Genomic DNA, 18,500 nt, shown 5'->3' on the forward strand with positions numbered 1-18,500 from the left:
TACACACGGGTAAAACTAAAATCCACTGCCGTGCGAGGGGTCCAACTTGACCAAAGATAAACTAAACCACTTATAGCTGCTCCCCGAAAAACAAAGCCTGTTTTGTTGTTGGTGAAAGTCTATTCTCCAGGCTCAGTACCCCAGCTTCTCTGAATAATATACTTATGGGCATTAAATAAAACAGAGGGAGAATTTATGTTGACCAGATCTGTAGCTTCATGGCGCTCTGAAAATTATAGATTAGATAAATATCTAATTTTATTTCATGCCCCAAAATTGTTATGCAGAGAAGCTGGGGTGCTTTGAGAGGCTTATAATTCCCAGCCTGGAGAATAGACTTCCACAAACAACAAAACAAACAGGCTTTGTTTCGGTGAGTATAGCTAAGTGGTTTAGTTTATCTTTAGGTCAAGTTGAACTCCTCGGACGGCTGTGGGTTTGTTTTGTTTTTAAACCCTGTGCAGCAGAGGCCTTCCTGGCAGCAGTGTTGTTTACATCGACTAAAACCAAGATGAAAAATGCTCGTCGACTACCTTTTTTTCACTGACAAAAAACGAATGGAAACTAAATTAAAACTAAGCTATGATGACTAAAACTAAGACTAAATATACTGACAATTTCGTCGACAAAAATAAAAACTAGACTAAAATGTTAGGAAGGGACTATAGTGGACAAGAGATCCAGTATAAGTCATTTTACACTTGGTTGCATGCTGAAAATAGCTCATAGCTTGTAGATCGGCTATTTTCAGCAAGTGTAAAAACACTCATTACGACGGCATCAAGGCCCGCCAAAATACACTTTAGTCGACTAAATCAACTGTAGATTTAGTCGACTAAGACTAGACTAACACTAAGACTTTCCAGGTGACTAAAATATGACAAAAACGAAATTAAGTTTCAGTCCAAAGACTAAAATAGAAATTTGCTGCCAAAAACAACACTGCCTGGCAGGGCGTTATAGTGAGAGACTCGCTAAGGCACTAGACCAGGGCTAGATGTTTAAGTGCATGCTTAAAGATGGAGTGCCACCATTTTTGTATTTGTCCAGTTTTCCATGTGTCTATGAGGTGACAGTACTTCATTAGACACATTTTTAGAGTGGTCTTTATGTGCAACAGTGTATTAACTTTGTATTTAGGGTTTCTTCCTGGAGGCTGAACCCTCCACAGTCAAAAAGGCCAACTAAATAAACAGTAATATAGTGACATCACACTATCAACCCCTCCCCTAACCCCTCCCCCTTTATCATACAACTACAGCTGTGGGTGTGGCTTCAGTTCAGGTGGATCACCACCCATCACCACCCACCAGGCAAACCAGGCATACTTAATGAACAACAAAACAACATTTTAACAAATACTGTACACTTTTTTGAAAAAATTATACCTCCTTATATAAACAATAACACCTGATGATCATGTTTTAGGGGTGGAAAAAAAATCAAGGCACTCCATCTTTGAATGTTTTGTGAAGCACTTTATAGCATTGTTTTAGAAAAGCGCTATGAAAAATAAATCCATTATCATTGTATCATATTCATATCACTATACTGTCACATGCAAGTCACAAAATATTTCCGCCAAAGGCTTCCAAAGGGAGGTCTCCCGACATCCCATTACTCCGACCATTAGGTAAGGTTTAGGGATATGGTTATAGTTATAATGGGGACAGAGGACATGGCTCCTCAAAACGCGTTGTGGGAGGCTTAACTTCCCATTTGACCGTGGCTACGTTTACATGAAGGGTGATCATTCCGAATAAATACTTCAGAATAAAATACATCCGATGTAATGTTTTTTGCCGCGAGTTTACATGGGAAATGGTCATTCCGAATGAGTGTTTATATGGAGAAGTGATAGAAGACATGATACATGTTAATTCACGTGAAACTACGCCATCTGTTGGACACATAAAATATAGGCAGTTCATTCATTGTGACTTTCAGACGAAAGACGACACTTTGAAATCCCATCATTTCATTCCGCAGTAGTTTTGAGGCTGCTGCTTGGATAGGGACGGACATATTATGTTTACCGTCTTTTTTTCCCCACCTGCTGCGGCTCCCCTTCTCCGCTGGGAAGTGATCATCTCGTTTTTATGTGTAGCCTACTTTATTATCTACAGCACGGCCAGGGCACGCAACACACTGATTATTATTGTATCGGGTCGCTCGTTATTTTTGAGAGAGAGAGAGTGTGAGAGAGAGACCGTTGAACACACACACACACACACACACACACAAAATGCACGAAATAACGCGCTCTATGTGCAAACTCCTCGGCGCGCCTTGGATATGAGGCTTATGAGCGCCTTGGAGTTGGAGCGCTATGGAAATGAGCATGCTCAGAAAGACCAGAATGAATTTACATCCGAAGCAGTGTATACATGAGTCCAATTTTCTTTCAATCGCATTGAACATCGGAGTAATCCGGCCAGTGACATCGGAATGGTTTTTAGATCGCATCGAGCGTTTTCATTCGGATGTAAGTTTTTGTAGGTGTTTACATAACAACGTTTAATAAGATTTAACTTCTATTCGGAATGAAAAGGGGATTTAACTGCTCATGTAAACGTAGCCCGTGTGTCAGTTCCACAAAGTTCTGCCTTGTAGATGTGCTTAAAGTGCCGGAAGTGCATCAAAATAGAAGCTCCGGGGTGCCAGAGTTGTCTGATCGCTTTTACTCTGAAAGCCATGAACCGGAAACACTTTCCTAAAAAAGTTGACTTTACAAAGTGACCTCACATCCCCGATCATCTTAATTTATTTTTTTACGCTCCAAAAAGCGTTCATATTTTGCGGGAGAGACGGATGAGGAGCAGAAATGAAGCGCCAGCATATCGATCCATTCATCACCACGGAGAGCGCCCTGGATTAGGAGATACGAGTCATTCTTTCCGCCGCCGCTAACATGGGAGTCAATGACAAGCTAATAGTTGCACAGAGCGTTAGCGTACGGAAAGCGAAATGCCCCCCAAAAAATAGGAAGAATTCTGAATATTCTTATCTCGCCCCGTGTCACTAGGACGTCGCTAGGACGTCCACAGACGTCATAGGCACTAATTTTTCGGAATCCTTATGACGGCCTCATGCGTCGTATGAACTGAAACGGTTAACCCATTTTTGGGCGGAAACCCCTTTTGGTGTTAGCATTATGTCATGCTTTAGCTATTGGAAAATAGCAGATCTACAAGCTCATAGCGCGCCACCGAGTGGCGCGCTACGAGCTTGTAGGTCTGCAATTTTAGAAAAATCGAAGAACGACTGACATTTTTAGAATCTGATCTCAGGTCAGAATGGGTTAATCAGACCAGTGTGTGTCCAGTGGAAACCTCGTATGAATCTGATCTCAGTCAGCATGGGTTAAAAAGGATGCTCCGCTGCTTGTCAGTTCACTGTACGCAGATGCCCTTTGTGTCAGAGACTGAGTAACGATTAGATTACCTTCCAGAAGACGGAGTCGAAGTCGGTGCCGTTGAATTTATCTGGCATGCCGGACGCCGTCAGCTTGGGGCCGAGGAGAGTTACGAACTCCTCAAAGTCCACCAGGCCATCACCTGCCAAAGGAAGATTTGTACAGTATACACATTAGTCCACCAGGCCATCACCTGCCAAAGGAAGATTTGTACAGTATACACATTACTCCACCAGGCCATCACCTGCCAAAGGAAGATTTGTATACACATTAGTCCACCAGGCCATCACCTGCCAAAGGAAGATTTGTATACACATTAGTCCACCAGGCCATCACCTGCCAAAGGAAGATTTGTATACGTACATTAGTCCACACAACAAAGTCCACCAGGCCATCACCTGCCAAATGAACATTTGATTACACATTAGTCTACATTTCAGGCACAACAGCAAATCAAAGTGCTTTACATTTAAGGCAGCCAAAGACAAGTGACACAAATATAGACGCAAAAAAATATATAACGTAGGCCTAAATGAAATGAAGTATAGTATTTTTTCTGGTAAGGATAAAGGTTTACCTGCATTAGGTATTTGCACGTATGTTCAGGACAGTAATTGTGTCTATTTGTACGTCTCTAAATGTTCTGATGAATTGAAAATGGTGGACCCTAATGCTTTATCAGTGTGTCGTCCAACAGTAACAGCCTTTTTATTGAGTTGTGCGTTCATGTGAAATTCTGCAAACTGTTAATACATGCTTCAATCAATCAATCAATCTATATGAGAAAAAGAGGTTGCGCAATGAGCATTAGCAATGGTTTTCAGTGGAGCACTAAACCCAAATCAATACATCAAATACATCAAAAAGTAGGAATAAAAATAAATAAAAAAGTTCATAGCACATCCAAATCTTCAATAAATAGCGGACAAAGTACCGTACTCACATTCCCATCTCTTCATTGGCACACACCAAAAAGGAACGCTCCTTTTTGGTGTGTGCCAGTAAAGAGATGAAAATGTGAGTACTTTGCGCGTGCACATGCGTGCGCAGGGCCGTAGGAACCACGGGGGTCCCCGGGGACACGTCCCCGGTGGGCCGCGGAGCGGCCCACGGGGGGCCGCGAACCGTTTTGGGCCGCCGGCCACGGGGAATAAAAAAGCCTCAAATTGGGCAGGCACTTGGACCATGCGGCCGCCGCTGACTCGCTGTCAGTGTTGTGAGAGTGCGTGTGATTCTGCTATAGTGGAGATTTCAATGTATTTCTATGGGGGAACTTGGATAGGATTCAGGAAGTTGTTTATATGTTATGCCCAGTGCTGGTTAAAGCCGTGTATGTCTCGGGCAGGCTCATCAAAAAGGTAAGATTTGCACTAGGCTATTTCTGCTGTGCAGACCCGTTTTTACCCGAAAATAACGACTTTATAACCGCAAATACCCGATTTTTTTCCGCACGGGCGCTTCGCGCCCGTGCGAATCGCCCCACATGCACGGGCGCTTCGCGCCCGTGCATGTGGGCCGGTTCGGATTCGTCCCCCCCATCTGTGAAGTGCCGGATACGGCGCTGTGCGTGCGTGCATGTGCATGCGCGTATGTGTGTGTGTGTCTGACCGTCCATGTCCAGCCTCTGGATGATGACCTCCAGCTCCACTTCGTTGGGCATGTATCCCAGGGAACGCATGGCCATGCCCAGCTCCTGCTTGGAGATGAAGCCGTTCCCGTCACGGTCAAACACTTTGAAGGCCTCGCGGATCTCTGTGGTGAACAAGCACACAAACAAACAAACAAACACGCACACGTGCACGCGCACACACACACACACACACACACACACACACACACACACACACGCACACGCACACACACAAACACACACACACACACACACACACACACAAGCACACATAGGATATTAAAGTAACATGCCGTTCACATCATATTCTTTTTCTTTTTTGGGGGGGGGCGCTTTTTACGTTTACTGATATAGAGTATTACTGTATGTGGAGACAGACAGAGCGAGGAGTAAGTAGTAACATACAGCACTGTTTGTCAGGAATGGGACTTGAACCAGCGAAGTATTAGGAGCCTAAACCGCTAGGCTGTTTGAAAAACAAACATTAAAGCTGTATATATTGAGGGCCCTCAAAAATCGTCTTATATAAACAAATCTTGGATTCCAATCTGGATGCGGCACAGATCTGATTCAGGCTGGATTTGGCTGCCAGTGTAAACGGGGAAAATCTGTCTGTGACAGATCCCATCTGGTCATAATGCAGTGTGAACGGTCGGCGCCAAAAGGTCGGATTAGAGAAATGAATCGGATGTGGCTGGATTTCACACCGGTCCAAACGGGCCCTTATAGGATCTTATCGGGCCGGGCCTCGTAAGGAAAACAAGCGCTCGCCATCCGTTGCAAAAGCGTCTGTGCTGGATTCTCGGCTGCAAGGCTACAAGTCAGCCAATTATAAAAAATAAAAGGTAAACTGTAACCTCTACAGTGGGATCGCTTTAGTATTGTGACAGCTGGTGTGTCAGGATGGTGACTCTAATGTAACAATAATATGTACTGTAACAGTCAGATGACCTACTGTAGAACGAAAGACAGACGCAGCTTAACCCATTTAGACCTGAGGACGATTCTACAAATGTCTTCTAAATCCTGACAGTTTTCTGAAACTCGTTCTCTATGTGTCGTTCTCAAACATTTTCATGTCAAGGACCCCCAAAAATATATGTAATTGGCCGACCCCCATCTGAAAATATATTGTTCCAGGGACCCCGCCAGGAAGCAAAGATTTGAGTTAAAAACATTTGCTCTGAAAGAACATATATTCAAAGATTTGTGCCATGCATCTTCACGATTATTCAAAAATAGCAGATCTACAAGCTCACAGCTGTGCAGTCAGTGTTGTGTTGGATTGTCAACACTCATGTTGTTCTTACTGCTTCTGTTTCATTCTGATACCATCCATATACTCAGAAAAGCATCCCCTTTGATGTCTCTTGTCACTGTACAAAATACATATTTAATGAAGCAAATTAGCAAGGGAAATTAAAAACAATCGACGCACAACATTGTTTCCACGATTTCCGCAGGCTTTCCCCAAGAGGAATAATACATGGTCAGGCATCACAAGCTGCTAGGGTTTCTGTTACAGCGTGCCAAATGAGAGTTCTTAGCATCAGTTCAACGCCTGACATTTCTCACATTCTTCACCTGTTTATTTGCAGCCCATTCACCTCATGTGGCTCTGCTCAGATCAGTGCATGGCTCTCATTGAGCGTGTTCCTTTTTTTAAAAGGACTAGTCCTCTACTTTCTATTTCCCTGACTCACTTGTTCAAGCTTTCTGTATTGCTACATCTTGGGTACAAAAGAGTCAAATAATTTTTGTTCTGAATAATCCTTCTATGAATTCACAGAAGCTCTGCGTGCGTGCATGCGTGAGAATGAGTGTGCCACCAGAGTTATCTTGGGGAACCAGGGGGCTCAACGTGCATAGTGTGAAGTCGGTGGATCTCCAAAAGATTACTTCCCATACAGTATACAGTACTGTATATGGAGTATACCGGCGCCATGGATTGGCCTGGATTTGGGCATGTCATACAGTACATGGAACTCCATACAGTGGCCTATATACTCAGGAACAATGCAGCCCTTTTATGCACAAATGATGTGCATAAATGGGCCACATCTTTCCTGAGTATATAGGCCATGTCTAACTGTAACATGAAACATACCGAGAGTAGCAGAAAGTGTTGCTTGTGTAGCTCTAAAAGACCTTGGAGGTGCTGCTGTGCAGCGTTGATTTCATCGACTAAATACTATGACGAAAAATGCTTGTCGACTGTAGTGACATTCTTGGATGCAGGCGCAGGTTTCAAGGATGTTTAATAAATCCAGGCAAAGGTACAAAGGAATAGGCAAAACTCCTAGTGAAAGGCAACGTTAGAATAATCAACAAACACTGACAAAAGCTATAAACGGACGGGACCGTGTGGAGTGGCTAGTGTGTAGCGGCTAGTGTCTAGTGCAGGCAAACAATTACAATTTACAATTTACAATTTACAATTTAGGCATTTAGCAGACGCTCTTAATCCAGAGCGACTTACATTTAAGCAAGAACAAAGCATGGGAATACATCACATAAAAAGCATTTATCATGAAACATGCGTAAGCTAAGAAAGTAACAGTGGAATATTTATATAGTGAAACTATACATACACTATACATATAAACTATACATCTTTACTACTATGCTATATATGTGTACTATGGCGTGCTATGACTACATACAATACAATTACAGTGCTGTCTACATAACATGCTATAAGTCTGTATCAAATGCTATATAATCCAACAGAAATGCTATCTAAGGGTTTAGGGTAAGTGCTAAGGGCCATGATGGAGTCTGAAAAGGTGGGTTTTCAGGCTACGGCGGAAGATTGGGAGTGATGCTGCAGTTCTGACTGCAATGGGAAGTGCATTCCACAGTTTTGGAGCCAGAAGGGAGAAGAGTTTGGGACGTGTGGAGCGTTGTCCCGGCGTTTTTAGTGAGGGTACTTCCAGCTTCCCTGCGTTGGCTGATCTGAGTGCGCGGGAGGGTTTGTAGGGTTCAATCATACTTGTAAGATATGGGGGAGCCATACCTTTGGTTGCTTTGAATGCCAGCATCAGAGTTTTGTATTCTGTGCGGGCAGCGACCGGGAGCCAGTGGAGGGAGCGGAGCAGGGGGGAGACATGTGAGAATTTTGGCTGGTTGAAGACCAAGCGAGCTGCTGCATTTTGGATCAGCTGGAGAGGCTTAAGTGCACATGCTGGTAGGCCAGTAAGGAGGGAGTTACAGTAGTCGAGTTTTGATAAGACTGTTGTCTGGATTAGGAGCTGGGCTGATTCCTGGGTGAGGAACGGTCTAATTCGTCGTATGTTATAGAGTGTGAACCTACAGGATCGAGTGACAGCTGTGATGTGAGGTTTGAACGAGAGCTGACTGTCCAGGACAACACCAAGATTCCTGGCTGTTGGGACAGACGTTACCAGGGCGTTGTCTACGGAAATAGTTAGCTCCCGCATAGGGCAGGACTTAGCTGGGAAGAAGAGAAGCTCAGTCTTGTCTGGGTTCAGCTTGAGATGGTTGGAGGACATCCACTGTGAGATGTCAGCCAGGCATGCAGTGATGCGCTCTTCCACCTGAGTGGTAGAGGGGGGGAAGGATAGGAACAGTTGTGTGTCATCGGCGTAGCAGTGATAGGATATATTGTGGGCAGAGATGATAGTGCCAAGGGATTTAGTGTACAGTGAGAAAAGGAGGGGACCAAGTACAGATCCCTGTGGGACCCCAGTTTGGAGGGTTCGGGGGGATGATAACAGACCTTTCCAGGAAACCTGGTAGGTCCGGTCGGTGAGGTAGGAGGAGAACCACTTTAGTGCCGTTCCACCGATGCCTAGCTCCGCTAGGGTGTCTAGGAGCAGCTGGTGGTTCACTGTGTCAAATGCTGCTGATAGGTCTAGGAGAATCAGTACTGCAGAGTGGGAAGCAGCTTGGGCAGCATGTAGTGCTTCTGTGACTGCCAGCAGGGCAGTTTCTGTGGAGTGGGCCTTCTTGAATCCGGACTGGTTGGGATCCAGCAGGTTGTTCTGTGAGAGATGGAGAGATGGAGAGAGAGCTGTTTGGAGACGACACGTTCAATGGTTTTAGAAATAAATGAAAGGAGTGATACCGGTCTGTAGTTCTTGACATCTGAAGGGTCAAGGGTTGGTTTTTTGAGGAGTGGTGTTACTCTGGCTGACTTGAGGGCAGATGGGACGCAGCCTGAGGTTACTGAGGTGTTGATGATGGAGGTGATGAAGGGGAGCAGATCAGGTGCGATGGTTTGGAAGATTGGAGACGGGACAGGGTCAAGAGGGCAGGTGGTGGGTCTAGAGGATGTCACTAGTTGTAGAACCTCGTCTGGGGAAAGAGGAGAGAAGGAGGACATGCATGGTATGTTGGGGTTAGTGTTGGTTGAGTCGGATGCTACTTTATGTGGGAGGGGAGGAAAGGAGCTGCTGATATCATCAACCTTCTTCTCGAAGTAGTTGACAAAAACATCAGCAGTGAGGGATGAAGGTTGAGTGGGGGGAGGGGGTTTAAGGAGGGAGGTGAAAGTGGAGAAGAGCTTCCTTGGGTTAGAGGTACAGGATTGGATCTTGGTGTGGTAGAAAGAGGTTTTAGCAGTGGTTAGTGAGTGGGCAAAGGCAGAGAGGAGTGAGTGAAAGTGTGAACAATACTGACTGAAGTGGAGTGGCAGAGGGGGTGATTATATAGGTGTGGACTAATGAGTAGTAGGTTGGAGATGATGATCTCTGGAATGAGAGCATGGGTCCTGACGTCGACTACCTTTTTTCACTGACAGAAACTAAATGGAAACGATATGAAACTAAACTATGATGACTAAAACTATAAGGCTAAATATATTGACAATTTCGTCAACAAATTAAAAACTAGACTAAAATATTAGGAAGGGACTAGTGGACAAGAGATCCAGTAGGCTATAAGGTCACATTCATACCAGAGAGCTTTGCTGCGATTAAAACGAATCCTGCTGCGCATTTTCAGAAAGTGCACTTCGTTTGGCAGGTGTGAAGGCTCATTCGAATCCTAATGCGTATCAAAGAACCGCATTCTACTCCGAGCAAAAACGGGGGTTTTCGCTTCGCTTCCAATCGCACTTGATTACGATTCGGTGCAGGTGTGAATGCAATCAGCAGTAAATAAAGGAAATGAAGCAAACAATGTGGCGGGTGAGGAGCTGAACACAGTTGGAGACGGAGAAGGCATATTTTACGCAGCGCAAAGATGTCCCGTTACCGTGGATACTAGACGTGGTCGAATGAGGACGAGTAAATTAATCAATTGCTTAAGAAAACACATAGCCTACAGAATATCCTGTCTGTCATGTGCGTGCCGTAAACATGGAGTGCTGTCACTGTGTGGGGACTAGTGGGGAGTAGGAACTTCCATCTCAATAAACGTGTAAACATTTTTGCGCTGCTGTTATATCAGTGTGCTCAGCGCTGTGCCTCCATGCCCAAAATAACAATGTGTGGCTGCGTGCGTATAGTGAGAGAGCGAGAGAGAGGGGGGGGGTCCAGTCCCAGACGGCACGACACATGCACGTTATGAGTATAATTTTATCACCATAGATTTCACAGGCTAGTTTATGAATGGAACACATTGATAAAGGTCCCCCCTGCTGCGTTTCCAATTGCTGCGGATGACAGCTGTGTGAAGGCAAACCGCAGCAAATTAAATATGCAAGAATCCCAAATTCTCCGCCCATACGCATTTGGTCTACCGAAGTATTAGGTGAGAATGTGACCTAAGACATCTTACACTTGGTTGCATGCTGGATAATAGCAGATCTACAAGCTCACAACGCGTCACAGCATGGTTGTCTACTGTATCTAGACAGGATTTGACTTATTCGTTTACCAGTATTTACGAGACTGCAAAGTTACATTACATCCACTTCATTTTCTACAGACTTTAGGCGGAGAATTTGTGAAAACTGGCAGCCAACATGTCTGTGTTGAGAGACAAGGCAGGATCTGATATGAATGATGTTCATCCTGTTTCATCATGATGTACTTTAGTATATTAATTAATGCAGTGTTGCAAAGTCTCTGTTGAGCAGTGATGGAAGAATTAAGTACTCCAATTATTTACTAGTGCACTACAGATACAAGTACAACGTTGGCAGGGCATTATAAAGGTGTGTAAAACAGAAAATCTAAAAAACTGTCACGTAAAACATTATTTGCCTTTGAGGTGTAGTGGAGTAGAAGTAAAAGTAGTGAAATGTGGAAATACAAAAAAGAAAGAAAGCAAGAAAAACTAAATTACTTCATACAGCCCTGATCTTGGGAGACTCGGCATGATCCGATATGGTGGAGATTATGATACTGTGATCTGTTTTCACTAATCCTGTGTTGCAAAGTCTGTTAATTCATGTTGAATAAAGAATTGTGTGTTGGTATGTATTGATCCACACCAAGGACAGACGATCAGGCTAGGATATATTTGGTGGACCACTGGACCATGCAGTATCAAGTCACGGTGGCTCAGTGCATGTGAAGGAGCCGTACGTTCCATTCCCTCTAATCAAAAAGGACTCCAGGACAACGAGAAGGATCAAAGGACATGCACGAAGAGGAATGAATGACGTTACAGAGCAACCATCAATGAGCCAAAAGCTATTGGCAGCCGCCATGCGCCATCCCTTCTTATTGTCTGCATACGTTCTCTGAAACCGCACAGCGTTCGTCTCTCCTTTTGTCCTCAGTGATAAGAAGCTAATTAGCTTCGTTTAAATGCAACACTTTTCATCACCTGACTGTCCACAACGTTGCGGCTTCGCTTCCCGCGGCACGATTCAATGTCAAACGTCTGATTAGTACTCAGAGGAAAGTCACTCCAGAGATGAATTTTAACATTCACGTGATGAATACCTTAAAAGCCCAGAGTGTCTTGTTGTTTAACTCTGAGAGTATGAAAATGGACCCATGACGCCTGGTGCATAACAATTATATTTAACCTTTAGACCTGAGAACTGATTCTACTAATTGTTTTCTAAATCAGGACAGTTTTCTGAAAAACCCATGTTTCTATGTCAGTGGTGCTCAACCTTTTTCATGTCAAGGACCCCCAGAATTATATGTAATTGGCCGCCGACCCCCAATCTGAAAATATGTTGTTCTTGCAGGGACACCCCCCCCCCCCCCCCCCAGAAATAAAAAATGTTGGCTCTGAAAGAATATACTGTATGTGTATTCAAAGATTTGCGCCACATTTGTTCATGATTTTTCAAAAATAGCAGAACTACAAGCTCGTAGCGCGGCACCATGAGCTTGTAGAGCTGGTATTTTATTTTGAGTATATAACTCAGGTCTATTTTGGGTCCATTTGTACACTCAGGTTTAAATTAACGGGTTTTATATAAGATCCCTGAATGATGTAAACTGCCTCTGAGACTTTGACATGATGTCCACATCCATGTATGATGAGACTTTGACATGTATGATGAGACGTTGACATGATGTCCACATCCATGTATGATGAGACGTTGACATGATGTCCACATCCATGTATGATGAGACTTTAACATGTATGATGAGACGTTGACATGATGTCCACATCCATGTATGATGAGACGTTGACATGATGTCCACATCCATGTATGATGAGACGTTGACATGATGTCCACATCCATGTATGATGAGACGTTGACATGATGTCCACATCCATGTATGATGAGACGTTGACATGATGTCCACATCCATGTATGATGAGACGTTGACATGATGTCCACATCCATGTATGATGAGACGTTGACATGATGTCCACATCCATGTATGATGAGACGTTGACATGATGTCCACATCCATGTATGATGAGACGTTGACATGATGTCCACATCCATGTATGATGAGACGTTGACATGATGTCCACATCCATGTATGATGAGACGTTGACATGATGTCCACATCCATGTATGATGAGACGTTGACATGATGTCCACATCCATGTATGATGAGACGTTGACATGATGTCCACATCCATGTATGATGAGACTTTGACATGATGTCCACATCCATGTATGATGAGACGTTGACATGATGTCCACATCCATGTATGATGAGACGTTGACATGATGTCCACATCCATGTATGATGAGACGTTGACATGATGTCCACATCCATGTATGATGAGACTTTAACATGATGTCCACATCCATGTATGATGAGACGTTGACATGATGTCCACATCCATGTATGATGAGACGTTGACATGATGTCCACATCCATGTATGATGAGACTTTGACATGATGTCCACATCCATGTATGATGAGACGTTGACATGATGTCCACATCCATCCATGTATGATGAGACGTTGACATGTCCTCATCCATGTATGATGAGACGTTGACATGATGTCCACATCCATGTATGATGAGACGTTGACATGATGTCCACATCCATGTATGATGAGACGTTGACATGATGTCCACATCCATGTATGATGAGACGTTGACATGATGTCCACATCCATGTATGATGAGACTTTGACATGTATGATGCTCACTATCATACTATAATTAACCGAATGTCTGAATGAATGAATGAATGTCAGAAACACCACCGTATCTCCTCATTGCCTGCACCAATCGCTCCCACTTTTCACACAGGCATTGACCATAATAATATGGATGTCTTAACGAAGCCATTTTTTCTATAATAATAAATTCATATATATAATAAATAAATAATGAATTCATTAGTGAATAAAACCTGTTTATTTGTCCGTGGTCTATCTCCGACCGAGCCACACTATTAGTACACATCTCTCCATGCCAAAAAAAATCTGCACGCTCCCAGAATCCGGCTAGGCTACATTTTACCGACGCAACTGTCTTGTATATAAATGTAAATATTCAATAACTTCCATTTATAGGCAGAATATCACCACCATATTTACATCACACATCAATGGTGTACTTATGATTGTACTACAGCATTTAATTAGCCTATACTTTAGTGCCCAACCCAACTTCCCAAGACCATCTGTAAACAATTCCCCCCTATCAGTAATGTGATCTATTACATCGCACACTGAACATGATTTGCTGTTCATATATTCAGAACGGGTAAGGACTAGTAGGATCAACACACTGAAACATGAACTTGTGAGTCACATTGGAGTCAGATCATTATTCCTCAACAACAGAGCAACCTACATGTTGACGTCTACTTGCTATAAGGCAGCGCAGCTCCCTCGTGACAGCACTCGAGTGCTGTACATCAATACGGAGTCTAAACAAACAAAACAAATACGAATCTAACGAATGCTTAAACAAAGATTAATCTATTTGTAACAAAGCGGTAAGTAAGTAAGGGAATCAACTGTCCCTTCAGATAACGATTTAAAGTGCATAAATCGCTAACGGAAAACACGAATAGCATACACACGTTTCATCACGGAAGAAATAACTGCAAGCGAGCTCCTCAAATAGCACCCTATTGATTTTTGAGGATTTACTGTGCATTATTTCCCCCTCTACGATATGAATGGTGGGATGGGTTGAAGCCACCATGATTTAGCGACGTGCCAGTATTGCAATGAACGTCCGGGCCTCGAGCAGGAATATACACACGGCTGACACTCTGTGACAGATATTTCTGTCGGAAAACAAAACAAAGAAACACATCAGTGACAGTGGAAAATCGCCCTATTATGCCGGCCGTGACAGCCAGCCCGCAGGAAATGGCTTGTATAGCCCATTTAGAACTGAGCTCGGTTCTTGCAAAAATGTCTTTCTAAATCTTGACGGTTTTCTCTGGAAAAACGTACGTTTCTATGTCAGTGGTTCTCAAACTATTTCATGTCAAGGACCCCCAGAATTATATGCATTTGGCTGCCGACCCCCCCCCCCCCCCCATCTCAAAATATGTTGTTCCAGCTAGGGACGCCCCCAAAAGCAAAGATTTGAGTTAAAAACGTTTGCTCTGAAAGAATATATATATTGCATATTTTCACGATTTTTCAAAAACAGCAGATCGATCGACAAGCTCGTAGCGCGGCACTCGGTGCTACTGGTAAAATAGCAGATCTACAAGCTCATAGCGAGGCACTCGGTGCCGCGCTATGAGCTTGTAGATCTGCTATCTTTCAGTAGCTAAAGTATAACATAATGCTTCAAACACCAAACGGGGTTCCCGTCCAGAATGAGTTAACCAAGAATACGGCCACTGAATCCAATCCTCTCCACGGGTTCTTGACAATCACGTATATTATAATGGATTACAACCTGGAATCCCATTTATGAAGCAGAGCAGTGACATTTCACTGCAGCTATATTTTCTCCCCACGTCGCTATGCACACCCTCTCGAATGCAGTGGCATGGTTTTTGAAAAGCGCATATGTTCTTTTCCTCCCCTAGGCGTCTGCAATTCCATTGTTTACAAAATGACAATAAGCTCTGTATCTCCACCTGATGTCGTGGCTGCTTCCATCTGTTTATTTAAGGAACAGAAGCTTCTCATTGAAATCACATCAATGTCACCCGCATGGGAAACGGAGGGGAAAAAAACACCCGTAATATGGTGCCCATCAATTTGAGACAGCACATCTCCCTGCAGCGGTTTCTTCATCAGCCAGCTGTTTCGAGAGGGGCGAAGAATGCCTCGCATCGAATGTTTGCACAGCTTTCATGTCTGGCTGGAAGTGTTATGTTGTTTCAAGGAAGTGTTATACCAAATGTATGCTCGGTCAAACGATTACGTTTCACACCAAACATAACATCTCACCACGGGTCGCTGATATGATATGTGAGCTTGTAGGTGTGCTATTTTCGGGGTGGACTTTTTTTTTATCCCGCAATTTTGCAACCCTTTTTTTTCACCCAGTGTCAATTATCTAATGTAATCCTGGGCGCTACACTTCCTCTGCCAACCTGGGGAGGGCCAGCGGACTGACCTCATGCTCTTTCTATGCATGAGGAGTCCAAGCTGCTTCTTTTCACCTGACAGGGGGGGATTCCACAGCGGGAATCGAACCCAGGACCTTCTAGCTGTGAGGCGACAACACTACCGACTGTGGGAATCGAACCCAGGTCCTTGTAGCTGTGAGGCGACAGCACTACCGACTGTCGGAATCGAACCCAGGACCCTCTAGCTGTGAGGCGACAGCACTACCGACTGTGGGAATCGAACCCAGGACCTTCTAGCTGTGAGGCGACAGCACTACAGACTGTGGGAATCGAACCCAGGACCTTCTAGCTGTGAGGCAACAGCACTACCGACTGTGGGAATCGAACCCAGGACCCTCTAGCTGTGAGGCGACAGCACTACCGACTGTGGGAATCGAACCCAGGACCCTCTAGCTGTGAGGCGACGGCACTACCGACTGTACCACCGTGCTCCGGTGTGGACTTTATACTCTTTTGTACTGTGTAAAAGAGAAAGTCCCAGTGCTCTGGTGAAAGTACAATAAAAAATGCCCAATGCAAAACTACTATCCATCGCAATCTAAATGCATATTCAGATACACTATAATGAAATCAAGATTTTAACTTACTTTTATCACAAACCTTTAAGTAAAGAAACCAAATATAGCTGTCTCTCAATTATAGCTGTGCGACAATTCATCGCAAGAGAGGTTGAAATATGTCACCCCTCATCATGGCGGAAGAGATCCGAGTCCCGAGCTCCGAGTTCCTAACCGCCATTCAAGCCGAGACGGCCGCTCAGGTGGCCCATGCCGCGCAGGCCCAGGCCGTCCAAGACCAGCGCTACGCTGGACTAATGGCGGCCCTGGACAGGCGCCACGCGGAAACTATGGCGGCTCAGGACAGGCGCCACGCGGAGGTCATTGCGGCCATGATGGCCCATGCAGGCGCGGGACCCCCGGCTCAGCCCGGGCCAGTGGCCAGGCCGCCCCCAGACGGCACCGGTCAGGCCCCAGCCCCGCCCTCGGAACACGGACCGCCTGCCAGCGCGCCCCCAGACGCCAGCAGTCACGGATCCGCAGAAGCGTTTGGTCACACCATGGCCGGCCCAGCCTACCAGCCGATGCTTTGGGTGGGCATTGGGCCAACCATGAGCCCGTCATCCTCGAGAAATTCGACGGCACCGATCCCAGGTCCTACAGACGCTTTGCGCGAAGTTTCCACCAATATTTCGGCGACGATACGAGGTACTCCGACGATCAACAGTGCCAATACCTACTGATGTACACCGCGGGCGAGGCCCGTAAGTGCATCCAAAACGAGATCAACAACATCAGGTCGAACACAGCGTTTGCGGACGCTGTGAAGAAGCTCGATCACCGCTACGACGGCCCGGACAGAGTCGACGTCCTCATCAAACGTATCAACGAACTCCCAACGCCCACGAACGCCGACGAACTTGACCACCTCGTCAGCCTCCTCGGCGAACTAGACAGCAGGCTCTGCGACCTACGCCACGACAACAGCATCCGGGCGAACCCCGTCGCCACCCAAGCCGTCGACAAACTGCCGACCAGAATACAGCTCGCCTGGGACAGCAGGGTGGCTATGATAGTCGGCCCACAGGGGGACCGACGTGTCACCATCGCTGACCTCTGCAGGAGTCCGCATGCACATGGCGACAAGCCCCACCACTCCCCGCCCGTCCTGCCTCGCTGTCGCCCCGGAAATCGGACGACAACGGGTACCAGCACCCGCGCCCCCCTAACCCCCCACCGCAACAGTACCATCCACCCCACGACCATGGTCAGTCGTCTCAGCGACGTGACAGGGGGAGGGACGATCGAGGTGGATGGGGGAGGGGCGATCGAAGTGGCAGGGGGAGGGACCGCGGCCAGCCGCACCCGACAAACCGGCAACCGTGACTCACCTCAACACGGCCAAAGACAACAACAAGTTCTGTCCGATCTGCGACACTGACCGACACTACACCGGCGCATGCCAGGTCCTCCAGAAAGGTGCAAAAGGAAGAGTGGCTGAAGACGAACAAAGGCTGCTACAAGTGCGGCAGGAGCCACCTGGATAAGGATTGCAGCCTCACCTCTGATTCCAACCCCTGCAGAATGTGCCCCAGCGATCACCTTACACCTTACACCACGAACTCAATAACGACGCCAGGTACCCACCTACCGTGAACCTCTCCCTCTCACGAGCCGTAAGGAGCCCGGGTGGGGGGGTCATGCTCAAAGTGGTTCGCGTCACCCTCAGCAACGGGACCAAGACGCACACCACCTATGCCCTCCTGGATGACGGCTCGCAGCGGACGATCCTCATGCCCGGAGCCGCGAGACAGCTGGGTCTTGACGGAAATGAGGAGAGATTCAGCTACCAAACGATAGAACACAAAAGTAAGTGGGTGGAAGGCAGATCAGTGTCCCTCCAAGTGAGGGCAGGATCAGGAACTGGGCCGGCATACCAACTACAGCAAGTCTTCACCCCCCACAGCGACACCTTCGAACTCGACCGCGTGGACTACGGCGTGAAGGAGAACCAGGAAAGGTATGCGCACCTGAAGCACCTGGATCTGGAGGAGATCAAAG

At 45.8% G+C, this 18,500-nt stretch overlaps 1 protein-coding gene across 1 annotated transcript in view; it reads right to left on the minus strand.

Annotated features, from left to right (window-relative positions):
• The window catches only part of cabp7a (calcium binding protein 7a), a gene marked incomplete at its 3' end in the record, with an annotated part of 65,263 nt that overhangs the window by 9,677 nt on the left and 37,086 nt on the right, over positions 1–18,500 (minus strand). The window contains exons 2-3 of the mRNA XM_083784374.1: positions 5,024–5,167; positions 3,445–3,557 (exon numbers count right to left, since the gene is read on the minus strand). Of these exons, the coding sequence (XP_083640500.1) occupies positions 3,445–3,557; positions 5,024–5,167 (257 nt within the window). The remainder of the gene's footprint in view (positions 1–3,444; positions 3,558–5,023; positions 5,168–18,500) is intronic.

The sequence above is a fragment of the Protomyctophum parallelum genome (assembly GCF_964188405.1).
Source record: "Protomyctophum parallelum genome assembly, chromosome: 15".
Classification (NCBI taxonomy): Eukaryota; Metazoa; Chordata; class Actinopteri; order Myctophiformes; family Myctophidae; genus Protomyctophum; species Protomyctophum parallelum.